General features: G+C 45.5%; 1 protein-coding gene across 1 annotated transcript; it reads right to left on the bottom strand.

The window, feature by feature from the left end:
* Positions 1-487: 487 nt before the first annotated feature.
* LOC122944702 (ER lumen protein-retaining receptor 2-like) lies at positions 488-18,695 on the bottom strand. The gene is given in 6 exon segments (XM_044303250.1): positions 488-1,739; positions 5,094-5,346; positions 7,021-7,179; positions 13,409-13,447; positions 13,449-13,510; positions 18,424-18,695. Coding segments are annotated over 6 exon segments (639 nt in total). The 5' UTR covers positions 18,515-18,695; the 3' UTR covers positions 488-1,704.
* Between the last annotated feature and the right edge of the window lie 834 nt (positions 18,696-19,529).

The following is a 19,529-nucleotide window of genomic DNA, read 5'->3' as shown; positions in this document are numbered from 1 at the left end:
GGGGAGCTCACAGCATACAAATTTATACAGCTTCCATCGAAATAAAATATACATCCAAGTACAGTGAGGCTTTGCAGCTCTCTAGCAGAAATGTTCTGACCTTATAATTTTATGTTATGAGGTTCATCATTGAACCTAAAAGAGGGTTCCAAGACTTCAGATACTGGTGATCTGTACTCTGGATAGGTCATCAGTATCTGATCGGTGGAGGTCCAACACCCGGGATTTCCGTATTTAAGTTCCACAAAAAAATTAAATAACAATAATAGGACATGTTCTAAGTATAATGCAGTTCTATTAGGGGCCATCTGTTCCGTATAATATGGAATGCACACAGATGTCATCCGTATTTTTTTGCAGACCGCAAAATACATACGGTTGTGTGCATGAGGCCTAAACCTAAATGCTGTTTAGATTTGGAAGGTGGCAAAATGCATTGTGTTCTGCAAAAGTGTGCACTAAACAGAAGTGAGGAAATCAGAGAAACTCCATGTTGAACATATATACTTTTACTTCAAACCATTGATATGTCATATCAGTTTCCTTTTTAACACAATTTACTGCATGGTTAGATTCCAGAAAAAACAGCGAGACATCAGGAATGGCCACAGTAATCACAGGCCACGCCCACTGACACCTGTAAGGATGCTGAGAGTTGTAGTTCCAATAGCTGGGGTCACAAATAAGCCACTGGCTTTCTAGAGAGAGTATGATAATGACTTGAAAATCAGACCTGTGTATATCCGTGACAGGTTCAGAGCTCAGTGCCTGCACCAATGAAGCCGCTGTACGCCAGCACCAATGTCCTATTACTCATTTTCTAGGGACAGTCACACGAAAAATTAAAAAGCGGACGTGTCAAAATTCTTTTTTTATATATAAAAAAAGTACAAGGGATTTTTCCCAATGGCACTTCTCTTTAGCAAATCTTTCAGTATCCTCGATCCAAAGAAGTCTACGTATACACTTAGTGACAAGTATAAAATATGAATTTGTGGCTCTTCCCCCCCCCCCCCCCTTTGAATGGGAACTAAACCCATTTGCTGCCAAGTACCCTGCAATATGCTGAATCAACACACTGTGATCCATACGCTTTATTCTGAGAACCCTTTCATGAAGACGGCTTACACAAGACATCAAAATTCCTTGAAAGAACAAATCATTTAAAAAAAAAAAAAAAAAAATTCCTCCCCAACAGAAAATAAATTATAGTGGAATGACTGGAAAATGTTGGCGTTGGTTTAAAAATTCAAAAGCATAGAGAAAAAAAAAATTACAAATCATTGGCTCTCTAGAAAGAGGCAGCAACTGGGGAGAAAAATTTACACTTAAACCTAGTTGTAAACTGCGCAAAAAAAATATATAATTGTTCATTTTTTATAACTATTGAATGGAAACTGCGCTCTGGATCTAGTATATGTTTTATGTAAAAAAAAAAAAAAATCTTTATACATCAGAATAAAAAACAAGGAAGGCAAGATGCATAAAACAAATCAGCTGGTATCCGAGAGTCGTCAATGAAACCGCTTTGCTGTTGGAGGGGCTGGCATCGCGATCTGTCCCGGGGGCCTCTCCGGCAGCAAATAGGGCAGTTCTGCATATAAAAAAGTAGTGTGTCTGACTCTGCTTCAGGCATCTTACACCTTTGCTCATAGTAAGGATTGTTCTGTCCAGACGGGTGGAGGACAGCAGCCGGTCCGGATCTTATGCTGGCAAACTCAACTTCTTTCCTTTTAGTACTGCACAGGGGAGAAAGGGACAAAAAGAATATGTAAGCAACACATCAACAAGGCAGAAAGCAATATAGAAAGAGGATTACAGGGGTATTCCCATCTGAGACAATGGGGGGAATATAGCTAGGATATGCCCCCATTGTCTGATCGGTGCTGGTCCCACCTCTTAGACCCGCACCCATCTCGTAAACACAGCCAGCAAAGTCCCGGAGGGCGCACCGCTGCCCTCCCGAAAATAGCCAAGTGAATGGGAGCGGTGGCTGCACATGCCGATTAAAAAGATACCTTCCTTTTGTCTGCACGTTATATGAGTTTCTTTATTTGACCAAGAATGGTCGTATGTGTACACTTCTAATTATAGGGGGACCCGCGGTTAATGGTATAATTATTCCTTTTCCTGGGTTCATCACCCCCCTTTTTCCTCACTTCAGATATTATTTTCATTATGGCCAACCTTTTCTAACATAGGTGCGCATTCAATTTATGTTCCTCTCTCCCCATCTACCGTACAGACCAAAAGTTTGGACACACCTTCTCATTCAAAGACTTTTCTTTATTTTCATGACTATGAAAATTGTAGATTCACACTGAAGGCATCAAAACTATGAATTAACACATGTGGAATTATATACATAACAAAAAAGTGTGAAACAACGGAAAATACGTCATATTCTAGGTTCTTCCAAGTAGCCACCTTTTGCTTTGATTACTGCTTTGCACACTCATGGCATTCTCTTGATGAGCTTCAAGAGGTAGTCACCTGAAATGGTCTTCCAACAGTCTTGAAGGAGTTCCCAGAGATGCTTAGCACTTGTTGGCCCTTTTGCCTTCACTCTGCGGTCCAGCTCACCCCAAACCATCTCGATTGGGTTCAGGTCCGGTGACTGTGGAGGCCAGGTCATCTGGCGCAGCACCCCATCACTCTCCTTCATGGTCAAATAGCCCTTACACAGCCTGGAGGTGTGTTTGGGGTCATTGTCCTGTTGAAAAATAAATGATGGTCCAACTAAACGCAAACCGGATGGAATAGCATGCCGCTGCAAGATGCTGTGGTAGCCATGCTGGTTCAGTATGCCTTCAATTTTGAATAAATCCCCAACAGTGTCACCAGCAAAGCACCCCCACACCATCACACCTCCTCCTCCATGCTTCACGGTGGGAACCAGGCATGAGGAGTCCATCCGTTCACCTTTTCTGCGTCGCACAAAGACACGGTGGTTGGAACTAAAGATCTCAAATTTGGACTCATCAGACCAAAGCACAGATTTCCACTGGTCTAATGTCCATTCCTTGTGTTCTTTAGCCCAAACAAGTCTCTTCTGTTTGTTGCCTGTCCTTAGCAGTGGTTTCCTAGCAGATATTCTACCATGAAGGCCTGATTCACACAGTCTCCTCTTAACAGTTGTTCAAGAGATGTATCTGCTGCTAGAACTCTGTGTGGCATTGACCTGGTCTCTAATCTGAGCTGCTGTTAACCTGCGATTTCTGAGGCTGGTGACTCGGATGAACTTATCCTCCGCAGCAGAGGTGACTCTTGGTCTTCCTTTCCTGGGGCGGTCCGAATGTGAGCCAGTTTCTTTGTAGCGCTTGATGGTTGTTGTGACTGCACTTCGGGACACTTTCAAAGTTTTCCCAATTTTTTGCACTGACTGACCTTCAATTCTTAAAGTAATGATGGCCACTAGTTTTTCTTTACTTAGCTGCTTTTTTCTTGCCATAATACAAATTCTAACAGTCTATTCTGTAGGACTATCAGCTGTGTATCCACCTGACTTCTCCACAACGCAACTGATGGTCCCAACCCCATTTATAAGGCAAGAAATCCCACTTATTAAACCTGACAGGGCACACCTGTGAAGTGAAAACCATTTCAGGTGACTACCTCTTGAAGCTCATCAAGAGAATGCCAAGAGTGTGCAAAGCAGTAATCAAAGCAAAAGGTGGCTACTTTGAAGAACCTGGAATATGACATTTTCAGTTGTTTCACACTTTTTTGCTATGTATATAATTCCACATGTGTTAATTCATAGTTTTGATGCCTTCAGTGTGAATCTACAATTTTCATAGTCATGAAAATAAAGAAAAACTCTTTGAATGAGAAGGTGTGTCCAAACTTTTGGTCTGTACTGTATATCATATATTTCATTGTCGTTGGTGCAGGCATGTGGAACGCATGAGGCACAATACCAGTATCTGGCCTGTAAGCTTGCGTTCCACCTATGCGTCCGGATGGCGCGTTTCATTTGCCGAAAGTCGGACGATTAACGCTCACTCCGGAACTATAGCTCACCTATACTTCCACCCCAATCTGGTAGGCTGTTGTATAGTCATAATGTTAGCGCAATATATTAACTTAAAACCAAATCTAACTAACGCATTTCCTTGAGTGGCAACATTTTATATCCTTGGAACGCGTTCCATAATACCGGAAATAAGGTGGAGCCATATCCCTTTCCAGAAAATTACGCCCCTAAGAGCGGAAGCACCATTTTCAAACACATCTATTATTCCAGGTATAAATAGAGGTGTTTTTGGACTTCTTATTGCCCCCACAACATCTTGGTTGCCAGTATCTCTATCTCATCTGATATTGCCTCTTGTCCTCTGATGAACCAATGACCATCTTCAATGGGGCCTATTATGACAAGTTTTTTTTTTAGGGCTTATATATTATTTATGTGGGGTTTTATATTATTAGCACCTTGGAGCACCAGGGGGCGGAGCTGAATGTTTGGAGCACTGCTTTTGTAACACCCTTCCTCCCCTCTTTTAAACAAGCCTTTATCGCAAGACACTGGCTATTAGCAACAAAAGGGTGGGCAGGCCAAGTGCAGCTGCTACAGAGCCTGCATAGTGTTAAAGCGGTCCTCTGAAATTTTGATAATGGTCTATCCTCAGGATAAGTCATCAATATCTGATCAGTAGGGGCCTGACTTTCGGCACCCCAGCCAATCAGCGGTTTGAAGAGACAGTGGCACTCCATCCTCCTCACCGCTAACCAGGCACAGTGCAGTCCACTGCATGACGGCTGTGCTTGGTATTGCAATCCAGGCCCATTCACTTGAATGGAAATGAGCTGTGCCTAGGAAGAGGCTATAGCACTCACCGCAGCTTCTTCAAACAGCAGATCGTGGGGGTGCTGGGCGCCGGACACCCACCTATGCTATCCTGAGCATAGGTCATGAATATCATGATCTCAGACAACGCCTTTAAAATCGTAAAAAAAAGTGCCATGAGCTGGCATGCACTGCCATAGAAAACTTTACACCCCCCCCCCCCCATTAATAGACTCTGGATGGCAGATGCGCTGTCCGTAGCTAAAAACAGAAGCAGACCGGTTTTCAAGAGAACTGTTCTCACCTTTTGTAACATACAAGTAGAAGAAGTCGCAGTACAGGATGGTTTGCACCACACCGGCCACTATGGCAATCAGGTCAAAGAAGCCTTCAAAGGAGTAGCGCCAGATCCAGTTGAAGAGGTACAAGGCACGGTACAAGCCCAAGAAGAACAGGTAATGAGTCGTGATTGTCTCCGCTTCACCCGTCTTGCTGATCATGAAGAGCTGAGGCAAAATGGCCACGGACTCCAGATATATGGAGAAGGTCCACAGGATCTGCAAGACAACACAGCGCAGTTAAAGGACAGACTTAATATGCTGATCATAATTTTCATCATTAGTGTTTATTAAAGGGGGTTATCCGCTTTCTAACAGGTCAGAGAATAAAACATTTCTCCGGTTTAGACAGTCAGTGGCGATGCAACTGCGGTCCATGCCGCCAAAATGCCTGCAGGCTGCTGGTCAAAACCAGGAACCATGGAGCACTGTATATTATACTGCCCCACCCTGTCCTGTTTATATTTTGAAAACATATTTTTGCCCCAGGACGACGGCCGTTATAATTAACAGTGAGTATCCACCACCCCAAGATAAAAGGAACACTCACTGCCAATTAAAGGCATTTAGGACTTACTTATGCTGCCATAGGTGTTTATTTTTTCTGTTTACAGAGGACCCCTTTAAATCAGTACTGGGCCATTTCATTCTAGGAATTGACAGGGGTACCAGTATTTGGCCCTCCAATGCAGCAATATGCCAACCATTGCTTCAGTGGGAAAAGGCCCTTTAAATACAGCAATTCACTTAGCTTTAGGGTTGTTGCAGGTATCGAAATATCCATACTTTTGTCCCAGTATCGGTTCGGCACCGGGATTTGCCTTTTATCAGAGTGCACCATGTTCCCTCAGCAGCACAGGGGAGAAGGAGTCAGTCTCTCCCTCCCCCGTGCCACTGCTGCCAATGCGGAGAGAGGGGCGGGCGCACTGCACCACCCATGAAAATTAACATCTAATATAGATACAGGAGGCAGGTGCGGTGGCAGAATCAAATAGCCTGCACTCGACCTCTGTGACAGGGAGCTGGGTGCTGCACCTGAGGGGGTTAACTGTCGCAGATAGCAGCGCCCTGTCATAGAGGTTGGGTGTCGGCTATGTGATTCTGCTGCCGCACCCGCCTCCTGTATCTGTATTAGACGTTAATTAACATTGGTTAACAATGGCGCAGTGCACCCTCTTGGTGTAATGGTAACGCCCCCGTTGCTCCTAGAGGCTCATTTGCATATAATAAAACATTGTTTCTCAGTAATGCGGGCACATATGAACACGGGACCAACACAGATTCCTTCAGCTGCCAAGTGCACATGTAACAGGTCAGCCAGTGTCATAGGGACAGATAAATTAACAATGGTAACAAAGATGTACCAAGAGCAGGGAGTTAGTAATATGTCGGGGGAGTATAGTATAAAAAAATATCCTGCAAGTGCTACTGTCCATTTACCAAAGTGCTGCTCTTCCAGTATCTTGGAGTTTCTTTTCAGCATTTTTCATATCTCCGCTCTATATTTTACATGTCACTCCCTGCTGGTTCAGTGTCTGGACAGAGCATGCACCGAAGCACTCGCAGATTTCAAGCAAAAAAAGCAGGATTTTGAAGAGACTACAAAAGTTATTATTAGAACGAGTAACTGCAAAAGAACAGATCATTGTGATATAAAGCATTTTCAAAAAGATACAAGAATCCTTTACCCATCACAGGAGGTTAGGATTAATTTTGGCGAATGCAGCGAAAACAACCGTAAACCTATAGTGATGGTACAAAACCATACACTTCACTCACTGGACCATTCTACTACACACTGGTTGATGATCGGGCCGTTGCTAGTTTGGCGCTCGTGGATTTTTCACCCTGTTTAAATTAAGATATGACTGCAAAAGTAAAAACGGACAGTACCTCCAGCGGCGAGAAATCGTGATTCACAAGGACCGACAATCCACCAACGGGAACAACAAGGAACTCCACTCGGAAGGTGTCGTGGTTCCCGTCATATGTAGCCTTGAATTTCATGTATACCAGATAGACTGTTGCATACGCGCAGGCAATATAGATGAGCTGAAAGAGAGCAAAATACGACATAAGACAATATACAATGCAGAGTTACATCAGACCTCTATATAATACCCCTGCTGCCTGTAGAATACACTCGGAAGACCGAGATCTGCAGCTCTCCTGAGCCGAATATAGATGACTGGAGGATTTGATGGCGTAGTTCTACTACATTTACCAAGGGACAGCCAATAATTAGGAGGCAGTCATTAACTTATGTTCAATATGGATGGCCTGTCCATAAGAAATATCGGATCGGTGGGGGTCCGTGGGGCACCTCATGCGGGCAGCAACCTCTTCCTTAAAGGGGTTGTCTCATCACAGACAATGGGGGCACTTCTATAGGATATGCCCCCATTGAATGATGAGAAAACCCCCTTTAAGTGAATCGACCTGGGTGCAATACCAAGCACAGCCAGTATAAAAACATATGGCGCTGTGTTTTAGGTGCTGCACTGAAGCTCCACAGCCTCTTCAACAGCTGATCGGTGGGGGTACCAGTAATCAGACCCCAGCGATCTGATATTGATGACCTATCCCGAGAACAGGCCATCAATACCGAAGTCATTTAATAGAATACAACATGAAAAATGAGTTACTTTTGTAATTTACTTGCTGTTAAAAAGATGCTCCAGTTGCAAGATATTCTCTTTACTTCATTATAATGGCGCCTCCCGGTGTTTAAAGAGGACCTCTCCCCTCTCCAGACATGTCTGGTTTAGTAACTAATTGCATTCCCCATGTAACAACAATTCTGGAGCATCTAGTCTTATGGCTCTATGTTGTGCCAGTCCTTTATTATTCCTGCTAAAAGTTATGAATGAATTTTCAGCAACTTACAGTAAAGCTACAGATGGGCGTTACCAGACCGGGGGGTGTGGGGGGATCCCTGCACAATCCGACATTAGCAGCACTGATCGGGCAGCTACTAGTAACACCCAGCAGTACCTTACCTACAGACTACTGGCAATTTGTAAACTTCTAGCAGGAATAATACAGGAATGTCACAACATAGAGCCATAAGAATAGATGCTCCAGAATTGTTATTGCATTCCCCATGTAAGTAGTTACTAAAATAGAGATGTGGGGGACAGGTCCTCTTTAATCTGTATAGTAATGGGCACGTTCCATTCACCTACTGAGGTGGCCGCAGATGCTCAGTTCTATCCTCCTACGGTTACCAGCCATACCTAAATTTTAGAAGCTGGGACCATTACTGGGAGAGAGCTGTGCTAGAATATAAAGGACTGAGCTGTGCCAGAGAGCACGCACTACCAGAAAGGACACGCCCCTGAACTGTGCCAGAGAGCACGCACTACCAGAAAGGACACGCCCCTGAGCTGTGCTAGAGAGAGCGCACTACCAGAAAGGACACGCCCCCTGAGCTTCCAGCCTGAAGAGCATCTAGATAGAGCAATGAATGAGGGAAGCTCTGTACCCATATGAGATATAGGGCTGGTTCTAGCTTTTTTTTCTAGGGTACATTCCCACAACCATAATTCAGTCTGTGTCCAATCCACATTTTTTTGCGGATCACACGTGGACCCATTCATTTGCATGAGGCGCTAAAAGCCATGCGGCCGGGCAGAAAATTATTGAACAAGAATAGGCATTTTCATCAATGGGGTTTGCGAAAAGTACGGACCGCAAAACGGAAACAGTCACCTGAATGCCCCTATAATCCGCCACATGATTATAGCATTTAAATCCACTGCCATCAATCACCGACAGCTTTAACGTCCCAGAGGCCCAATAATCTGATAGGGAGGTAACAAAGTCTCCAAGAATGTAGGGCAGCACAAAGAACCGCCCCGCGTCCTCCGAATCTCCTCCTTGCTGGCTGACGTCACAGAGCTGGAGCGCTGAAATCTCGCGATGCTCGAGCTAGCGCACGCGTAGTTCGTTCCCTGTGCTGATGCCAGCACAGGGAATGAACATGATGCCGACACTGCGCATGCGCTAGCTCGCTCAACGCGAGATTTCGGCGCTCCAGCTCTGTGACGTCAGCCAGCAAGGAGGAGATTCGGAGGACGCGGGGCGGTGCTGGGCTCCTTTCCGCTTGACTCATCTCCGGATACAGGACTCATATCAGGTCATTTGCATATCAATCAAAACGTTTTTTTTAACACAATAAAAGCGCAGAGAGCTATGGGGACTGGGTATTGCAGATGTGCTAGCGGCCATCTAGCAGCCCATGTCCCCAGCTCTATGCGCAAAATCATGGTGACAGGTTTCCTTTAAAGGTTCCCAGTAGCAACCAGCAGAACTATGAATGCAGCTCTAGACTATAATTCAGGCTGTTATTGAGGATCACTGTGTAAATCAAAGTATTTGCAAAACTGCAAGATTTTTTGAACTGTAAAATGGTACACAAAAAGGTGAACATCCATGAAAAAGACCGGAGAATAACAACTGGTATTTCTAAAACAGGGTTAAATGACCGGGATCAGAGCCCACTGGATCGAACCAGTGGTCACCCAGATGTAATAGAGCTCGATTTACTATGGGACTGATGGAGATAGACGAGCACAGTACTTGGCCGTCATCGTCCGCTCCACGACAAGGGTTGTGTCACTTCAGCAAGTGGCATTTATCATGTAGAGAAAGTTAATACAAGGCACTTACTAATATATTATTAGCCATATTGTCTCCTTTGTTGGCTGGATTCATTTTTCCATCACATTATACACTGCTCGTTTGTGCCCGGAAAAACAAGCCCTTTTTTGCAAATCTGACCAGTGTCACTTTATGTGGTAATAACTTTGGAACGCTTTTACTTATCCAGGCCATTCTGAGATTGTTTTCTCGTGACACATTTTAGCAGTGTCGTGAAGTACAAATTTTGAGTCAATATAATTTTCCTTTATATAAAAAAAAATATAATAAATAAAAAATCCCAAATTTACCCCAAATTTTTAAAAATTCACAATTTTCTAAATTTGAATTTCTCAACTTTTAAGACAGAAAGCAATGCCTCATAAAATAGTTACCAGTCATCATTTCCCATATGTCTGCTTTATTTTGTAAATGTCATTTTATTTTTTTAGGACATCAGAAGACTTAGGCCTCTTTCACACGAGCGTGTCTGGATAAGGTCCGGATGCGTTGCGGCAAACCGTGCGAGTAGGTACGCAATTGCAGTCAGTTTTGACTGCGATTGCGTTCCGTTGTTCAGTTTTTACCGCGTGGGTGCAATGCGTTTGTAGATTGTATTATTTCCCCTTATAACATGGTTTCTAATTACAGAATGCTTAGTACAATAGGGCTGGAGGGGTTAAAAAAAAAAAAAAAAAAAAAAAGATATATTTAACTCTCCTTAATCCACTTGTTCGCGCAGCCAGCATCTCTTCTGTCTTGTTCTGTGAGGAATAGGACCTTTGATGACATCACTGCGCTCATCACATGGTCCGCCACATGATCCTTTACCATGTGAAGGATCATGTGACGGACTATGTGATGAGCGCAGTGACGTCATCAAAAGGTCCTATTCCTCACAGAACAAGACAGAAGAGATGCCAGCTGCGAAAACAAATATAAAACAAAAATATGTAACCCCTCCAGCCCTATTGTACTATGCATTCTGTATTCAGTGTGAGGGAAGGTTTTAGCACTTTTTTTTTTTGTTTTTTTTACTGCATTCACCTGACAGGGTGGATCATGTGATATTTTTATAGAGCCGGTCGATACATACGTGGCAATAAATACATACACACACACATATATATATATTTTTTTATTATGCACAACTTTATTGTAACTTTTTTCCCCCACAACTTTTGGGAGCCTGATCCCCTGTACAATGCATTACAATACTTATTATACTGTATTTTAATGCACTGGCTGTAAGTGTATTACACTGAGTAATACACTTACAGCCTTCTTGCCGGTGAGATCCAGGGGGCTGGATCTCACAGGCTTACATGGAAGGCAGCTCAGATGCCTGTGGAAGGCATCCGGCTGCCTTCCCTGCCATCGGGTTCCCGTCACAGCAGCGCGGGGACCCGATGGCATACAGCCCGCACATGCGATGACCGCGGCATAGTGAGGGTCAATGCGCCGGCATCAGTGTTTTCACCGACGCCGGCGCATACAGCAGGGGTTTGGCTAATGGGAACAGCTGCTGCAGCTGATCGGGCAGACGCAGCTCTTGCGTCCGCCTGATCAGCGCGCCTTATACTACAGTGCTGGTTGGGAAGTCACTTCCCGCAGTGCCGTACTATTAAGTTGCTGGTCAGGAAGGGGTTAAGGAAAAACCTGAAGTGAATGTGCGCTCCTTTATTGTCATTCAGCCGGCTTTATATCATAAGCGCTTATTGAAAAGCTATTGAGAGCAGGGAATGAGTAATGGCTGCAACATTTGTCACAAGCGGCGAGTCTAGGCGAGACTGAAGTCTGATGCCGGGATCACATCTACACCATTACAAGTCTGGGAGGTGTGGTGCAGTAGGGAAAATTTTAAAGAACATCAACAACAAAAAAGCAAACGATCATACAGAAGCTGACAAAACCTTAGAGAACCGTGTACGATATACAAATTTCTATCTTAAGCTGGAAAACCCCACAGCAAACAGCCAAAGTGCCGTCCTAACTTTCACTGCTACCATCTATGCAAGTCATCCCCTGGCGTGATACAACACTTCTACAGTAAAGGCCCCATACACAGTGTATTGTCGGCCGAATCAGTTAGTCTGATGTGTGCCCGACTGATGATGTCGGTGGAGATGAGGAGCGGGTGAAGTGGATATCATCGCCTAATCCTTTTGTTCTCCCGGGAGATAAAACTGTCAGACAGTGACTTTCTCTGTTCTCCCCATTGAATATGTACACTTGTGTACAGGGGAGTTGTGCGAAATAGATGTCGTCTGAACGAACGTGTATGGCTGCCCTTAGGCCAGGGCTACACGGTGACTTTGACCAAGACAAGTCACGCATCCAAAGCTCAGTGTAGCAAAGCAGCATTTCATCTCGAAAAAGTACAAGGGGTTGCGTTACGACCGGGCAATCATAAGAAGCCCAAATCTGCTGGACTTCGTGCAACTGTCAGGTCATGGCGACGTGCGGGTTGAAATACGCCCCTATTCACTATGCTGGGATGTAGAGTACAGTAGCCCAAGGCTACAACCATAAGCATGGTCTAGCAGCAGGTGGCTCAGTGGTTAGCACTGGTGAAAATACGGGTGGACAGCACTCCTTAGTAATAATGTTTCGGGTGCTCGTCTCCAGGAGGGGTGGTAAAAAGCCCCTAGTAAAGCAACTCGTAGGTATCCAGAAAAAGAAAATGGAGACAGCACGTCCAAAGGGTGCAAAAAGTGGAATTTGTTCATTGCATCTGGAATAATTAAATTTATTGCATCTGGAATAAATTCCACTTTTTGCACCCTTTGGACGTGCTGTCTCCATTTTTTTTATTTTTCTGGATACCTATGGTTAGCACTGGTGTCTTGCAGCGCCGGAGTCCAAGATCCAAATCTGACCATGGACAGCATGCATGGAGTTTGCATGTTCTCCCCCACCATGTCCACAGATTTCCTCCTACGCTCCAAAGACATACTGATAGGGATCTTAGGCCTCATGCACACGACTGTTGCCGCAAAAGATGCAGACAGCACTCTGTGTGCTGTCCGCATTCGTTGCTCAGTTACGTAGCCTGGCAAAAAAAATATTACATGTCCTATTCTTGTCCGTTTTTTTGGACAAGAATAGGCATTTCTACAATGGGCCGCCCGTTCCGCAAATTGCGGAAGGCGCACGAGCGGCTTCCGTTTTTTTGCGGATCCGCGGTTTGCGGACCGCAAAAAAACCTGAACGGTCGTGTGCATGAGGCCTTAGATTGTGAGCTCCATTGGAAGGCAGTAAATGATGAGGTTTGTAAAGTGCTGCACTATGTCAGTACTAGTTAAATAAAAATATATATAATGCCAGTTGCCACCACTTCTACTGTGCCAGGTGTTGCTGCCCTACAGCTGCGGTCATTAAGGGGCACACTGAAAGCTCACAAAATGCCACAAGAGTAGAAGTGCCAAGTGCACCTGGCATGGACAAGTTTGAGGGTAAACCAGTGCTCTCTGGTCACAGACTACCACTCTCGGTATATCTAGACTACCTGCAACTGAAGTCAAGCCGGGAGTTCTAGTTTTGCAACAGCCAAAGATCACCAGGTTGGAGGCCACCGAGGTAAACAAACGACCGGCTGCAGCACCTTGTAGCAGAGACCTCTTTGAGGGCATCATCTTACCTTCATAGAAGTGTTGTACAATGAAATGAATGATGTAAAAAAGATCCAGGTATCGCGTAGTGAACACCAAAGCAAAGAGGAGCTGACTCTTCCCAGAAATACCTGCAAATGACAAGACACCTTCATTAAAAAAGGTCCATAAAAAAAAAAAACTACTGGCTCAAAGTAATAAAAGTTTGGCTTCAATACTGCCACGAGACGGTGATGTGAGCATCAGGCAGGTCCCCCAGAGCATCCTCAGGTTCTGACTCTGTATTAGGATCCTGCCACAAGAACCTTAGGGTCCACCAAAAGTGGAAACCCATAACCCATCAATCCTGTGTTGTCTATGTTACAGCAGAGACACAAAAAGGTCTATTTTACCCATCTGGACATTTATAGCATATCAATCGAATATAGTTGTCCAATAGCCGCAGGTCCCACCCATAGGACTCGCTCCTATCCCAAGAAGGGTGCTCATCTGCGTGCACATCTTGCTCTCCATTCGCATGCTTGCTTGGCTATTTTTAGTGAAGTAAGGGAAGTAGCGGCCACTGCATACAGTACTGTCAGAAGGGAGAAACCCACTGCTTCTGAGAGAAATGCATCTAGCTGTGCAGCTTAAACAGTCAATAATATAGCTTAAAGGGGTTCTGCAGTTCTTTTAAACTGATGATCTATCCTCTGGACACCCAGCTGTTTGAAAAGGCAGTGGCGCTGGCAGTAGCCTTCTCGCAGTTTACCGCAGGCCCAGTGACGTCACAACTAGTATCACTGGGCGGGGCTAAGCTCCATTCACATGAACAGAGTTTAGCTCCGCCCAGGCCAGGAAAAAAAAAAAAAAAAAAAAAAATCAGCATTTCCTGTATGTCAAGAGAGAGCAGGAGGCCGGCCTTACTACAATACCAACTTCTGCGGTCCCACTGAAACTAGGGACCGGGATATTGTGCTCGAGATTGTGTGCGGAAAATAACCGCAAGTCACCCGCTTCTTCCGCAGCAGGTGTCCCGTCCCCCCGATATACAAAAGCCTATTTTGGCAGTACACGAGTACAATTACCTTGCAGATTCTCTGTAAATATGTAGCGTCACTGCTGCCAACAAAAAACAGCAGTGTGGCAAGCTGCCCTGCCAGACAGTAGGTATACAATGCAGAGCAAATACAAAACGTGCACAAGGGAATCTGGCACTCAGCACTTCCCATGTGGCTTATTCATCTTAATAGTGGGCAAGTACGTACGGCCATCTTTCAATAGACACATCACCACTGAGGCCACTGACTGGCTGCAGCAGTCACATGGGGTGTACGGGTGCTTCAATGCTGTGGCAGAGTAAAAAAAAAAAAATCCAGCAGGACAAAACAGGATTATTATTATATTTTTTTTTAATACTGTACCATATTCCCTGCTAAGCCTAATTTTTACATCCAGGGACAACCCCTTTAACACGTGTGACCGGAACAAAGCTGTGACACCCTACACAGCCACTACTAAGTAGACCATGGGCAGTGTAAAGCATCCGAAAACTTGCTGGGTCCCCATCAAATAGCTGCTTGGCAAGGGTGACGGGAGTTGGACTGCTGCTGGTGACCTATCCTAAGAATTGTCCGTCAATACTATGAACCCGGACAGCCCCTTTAAAGAGGACCTGTCACCTCTGCTGACATCAGTTTTAGTAACCTGAATTCCCATTGTAAAAAAAAAAATATTCTGAACCATCAGACTATGATGTGCCATTCCTTTATTATTCCTGCTAGAAGTTATGAATGAATTACTAGCAGGTTGCAGTGAAGGTCCAGATGGATGTCACCAGTTGAGGGGGGTCCCTACACAGCCTAACACGATCTAATCAATCAATGCCGCCAGTGTCGGACTGTGCAAGGACACCCCCCCCCCCCCCCAACTGGTAACACCCAGCTAGACTTTTAGCAATTCATTCCTAACTTCCAGTTTCTCGGTGCTAAATGGGAAATCTTCCCAATTACCCAGGTACAGGGGGGTGAGGAACAATTTGTCACACAATAAGGACTTGTTCTCCATGGACAAACCTGTGACCACGAGTCAGTAGAAATACAGGGACATGCACTACCGTGGTCTGACACTAAAAATGCCCATAGAAGTCAATGGGTCAGTTAAAACCAAAGACGGAACACAGGCACCATTTCTGAAAGCAGATGACGAGAGGGGGGCAAAGACATCAAACGGACATGGAGGTATGAATGGGACCTAAGGTTGAGAGAACCAGCTTGAAGTTATAACATCAGCAATACTAGTCGCCAACCCAGCTTTCCCAGGAACAGATATAACAAAAAAAAAAAAATGTGTCAGAAGAGGAGAAGTCACGACTCATTTTCACTGGTAACTTATTTCACATTTTTACTAAAATGGGAAAATTCTCCTATAAAGGGTGGTTGTCCAATAAGGCGAATTTGGGTTTTTCTTAAATACTACTACCGCCATGCCAGACCTGTGAAGGAAAGCGTACTTACCTGCTCACTTGTCCACTGCTATCTTCACTGTGTTCTGGACCATTCAGGTGAACTCCTGGCACGGACAAGGTCACGTGCGCTGCTGCAGCAAATCACTGGCCCCAGCAGTGACGTGTCGCCAAGAAGCACATGATATAACGCTTGGTTATACTTCACCGCAGAGGCCAGTCATTGGCGGCAGCCCACAGGACCCCCATTCATGCCAAAACTATTCACAAAGTGACCTGGGCACAATGAAGACAGAGGTAGACCCACAAAGCCGAAACTAAGCAGGTAAGTGCGCGTCCCTTCAGAGGTCTGACGGGGTGAGGGGAGGATTTATAAAGAACATGTGCTGGAAAACCCCTTTAAGGATTCTTGCAAGGCAGAAGAAATCCTGAGCCTGCAAAAAGTATAAAAATAAAAAAACAAATAAAAAACACGTGCAAAGCCACTTCCAGGAAGGGGGAACAATTTACAGCATGTTCAGTCACCTCTATACGGTACTTAATTTCCCCAAATCTCCACTTACTATTGAATTTACATACATTTTTATCTTCTATTTACTGGCTAACACTGTACAAATATACGGTATATTTTTTGGTACAATAAACCGCGGCAGTCCGTATCCCATGGCCACATAAAGCAGTGGTTGCACTGGATAACTGTAACCCGGCGCTGTCTGACACTGCAGCAGGTAGGCAATCCGGGAGCCAATAACCGAGGCGATGATGTGGCCGCATCCTCATCCGTCTGCCCTACGGCTCAAAACTAACATTGTCGCTCTGTATCTCGCCCTGATCTGGAAAGATTCCAAGTCCTGGGCAGTAATGGGACTCCCTCTACTATTAAAATGGGCTGCAGGGGGGGGGGGGGAAGGGGTTAAGAGCTGACATGTAATAACGGGACCTCTCGGCTTCTGCTCTCACCACGCCTCACAAGCCGGCTGCCACGTCAGATCCACACACACACACTCCGAGCGGCAGCCCATCATTTACAGCAGGCACTGATTCATTGCCTTCCAGCACATGCACCGAGGAACAGAAAGACAACCACTCTCATCCTGCTCAGGGTTTCCCCCCCACCAATTTATTTGCAACTTTGTCGCCAGGGGCTGAAGGGCATCTCCTGTGCCTACAGGACTGGGAATAGCCCCGGGCTAGGATTCCCAAGATGAAGAATCTGACGTTCTTATCAGATCTGTGCATGTGAAGGCGTCCGGAAGCGAAGACGTCTTCACGATGAGGGGGTTCAACCGCAGTTAAGGGTTACCCCGTAAAAGGAATGGGCGTTAGGGCTACACAGCACCCTACAGCCACAGAACCCACTGCAGTCGCCAAAAGCCACGGCAAGTGGTGCCAAGCTAATAGAAGCCGACAGTAGTAAACCTTGTGAAACTATCACACATTTATTTTAACCTAAAAATAATTAAATTGGGATGAAAAGTGCATCGAGTGGTGCAACCCGCTGGCACTGAGCGTAATAGAGCAAAACCTGTTGGCACCGGGCATCAAAGTGCGCAAGTCACCCTGTAACCTTGGCCTATAATAAAAGCTGCACACAGACTCTGATCTGCTATGCCCAGGTCACTGACTATCCTTTCATGAGCTTTTCCTGCAGAGGCTGGCGCTGGGCATCATAGAGCACAACCTGCTTGCAACGGGCATAATTCACCATCTCCTATTATAAAAGCTGCACCCAGACTCGGTGATCGGTTACGCCCAGGTTGCAGATTAATGACTATCCCTTCATAAACTTTCCATGTAGAGGAGGGCACAGCTGGCACCACAAAGCACAACCCACTGGCACTGGGCATAACAGCACAAGTCACCCTGGCTTATGCTTATAATAAAAGCTTTCGGCCGATCCTCCTTTCTTGCCATTTCCACGGGACGCTGGCCCTAGGATACACGCACCGCCATTCCAAACTTACCGTTGTGCCAATCGATATATATGGTAGAAATAATAAAAGCTGCAACCAGACTCAGTGAGCGATTGGCTATGCCCAGGTTGCATATTACAGACTGTCCCTTCATAAACTTTCCCTGTAGAGGAGAGCACCCCTGGCACTGACATCATAGAGCACACCAGGGGATGTCACTCCATAAAAACGGCACCCAGACTCAGTGACTGTCTATGCCAAGGTTGCAGACCATCTCTTCATAAACTGTCCCTGTAGAGGAGGGCACAGCTGGCACCAGGCATCTCAGAGCACAAGCCACCCTGTACCCTTGGCCTATGCACAGACTCAGCGATTGGCTATGCCCAGGTTGCAGAATACAGACTGTCCCTTCATAAACTTTCCCTGTAGAGGAGGGCACAGCTGGCACTGCCCTGGGCACTGTGCACACAGATACTAAGACTGCAGCCTGACTTCTGGAAAGCAAATAAGGAGGTTAAAAGGAACGAGTTGCAATAAAATAAAAATAAGCATAAAAGCAAAAAAGGTGCTCCCCAAACCCTGCAGCCCTGGCACAGTCCTAGTCTGCACCTCCAGCCTGGGGCAGGGCTGCAAAGGCACTGATGGGGCACACAGCCTGGCACCAGCACCAACTCCTGGCATCACTTACCGGCACAGGACCGGGTCTTCCAAATCTTCAGAAGCAGGATGATGATGGCTGCCAAATGGGACAAGTCCCCGGTTAACCTGAAGATGTTCATTGTGCTGCAGAAGAAGCGGGACAAGGGAGCTCCGGTGACCGGGACGGGGGAGAAGAGAGGGCGAGAGGTGACCCGGGGACCGCGGAGACGAGCTGTGCCGCTGCAGCCGCTGACTTCAATCCGTTAAAATGGCGAGAGCCGAGCTACGTGGCCCGGGGACGTGGCCTAACTGCAGCGAGCGCAAAGCACGCTGGGAAACAGCGCTCAGGCAAGGGTGACGTGGTAGACTCCGCCCATCAACACACCCCTCCTATGGTGTTCCACGACAAAGCCACGCCCCTTAAAGGCAGACTGTCCTAGAATGTTCTCTTTTATAGATTTTTTTCATTTTTTTCAATTTTTTTTATAAGCCCCTCACAGACCATTGCTCCCTTCAGGGTTTCTAGAAGCGTCCTTGGAATGTCTCACGCCTACCTGCTTGTTGTCCAAATCAGTTTCAATATATATTTATGTACTTATGTGGAAAGTATACGCCTATAGAGCAGATATACAACTATGGGGGTAAATAGACTGGAAAAAATACCTTCCAAAACCAATGAACAGCCAGAACACCTCGCTCCAAATAATACAGAGCGAGAGTATGAAGCTACAGCATGGGGAGCACAATTGTCAGTCTCTTAGGACACCTCCATTCAGGCCCCATTCACGCAACCGTATTATTGCATTTTTTTGCAGATCGGATGCGGACCCATTCTGTCCGCATCCGCATGTCTGTTCCTCAGGCCCACAAAAAAGATACAACACGTCCTATTCTTGTCTGTTTTGCAGCCAATAGGTATTGTTACAATGGGTTCTGGAAAAAAAAAAAAAATGGATGCAACACAGACGTCATACGCGTCTCCTACCAATGGTCCGTGAAAAACTACTGACAGAACACAGATGCTGGATTTAAAAAAGTATGAAATACATTACATTTTTTTAAAAGTCCCCCCAAAAAGTGTCTGTGAAGGAAGCCTAAGGGTACAGTCAGGTCCATAAATATTGGGACATCGACACACAATTCTAACATTTTTGG

This window comes from Bufo gargarizans, chromosome 8 (genome assembly GCF_014858855.1).
Source record: "Bufo gargarizans isolate SCDJY-AF-19 chromosome 8, ASM1485885v1, whole genome shotgun sequence".
Taxonomy (NCBI): Eukaryota; Metazoa; Chordata; class Amphibia; order Anura; family Bufonidae; genus Bufo; species Bufo gargarizans.
Note: the sequence above shows the minus strand (reverse complement) of the source record. Positions and strands in the feature narration are given on the sequence as shown.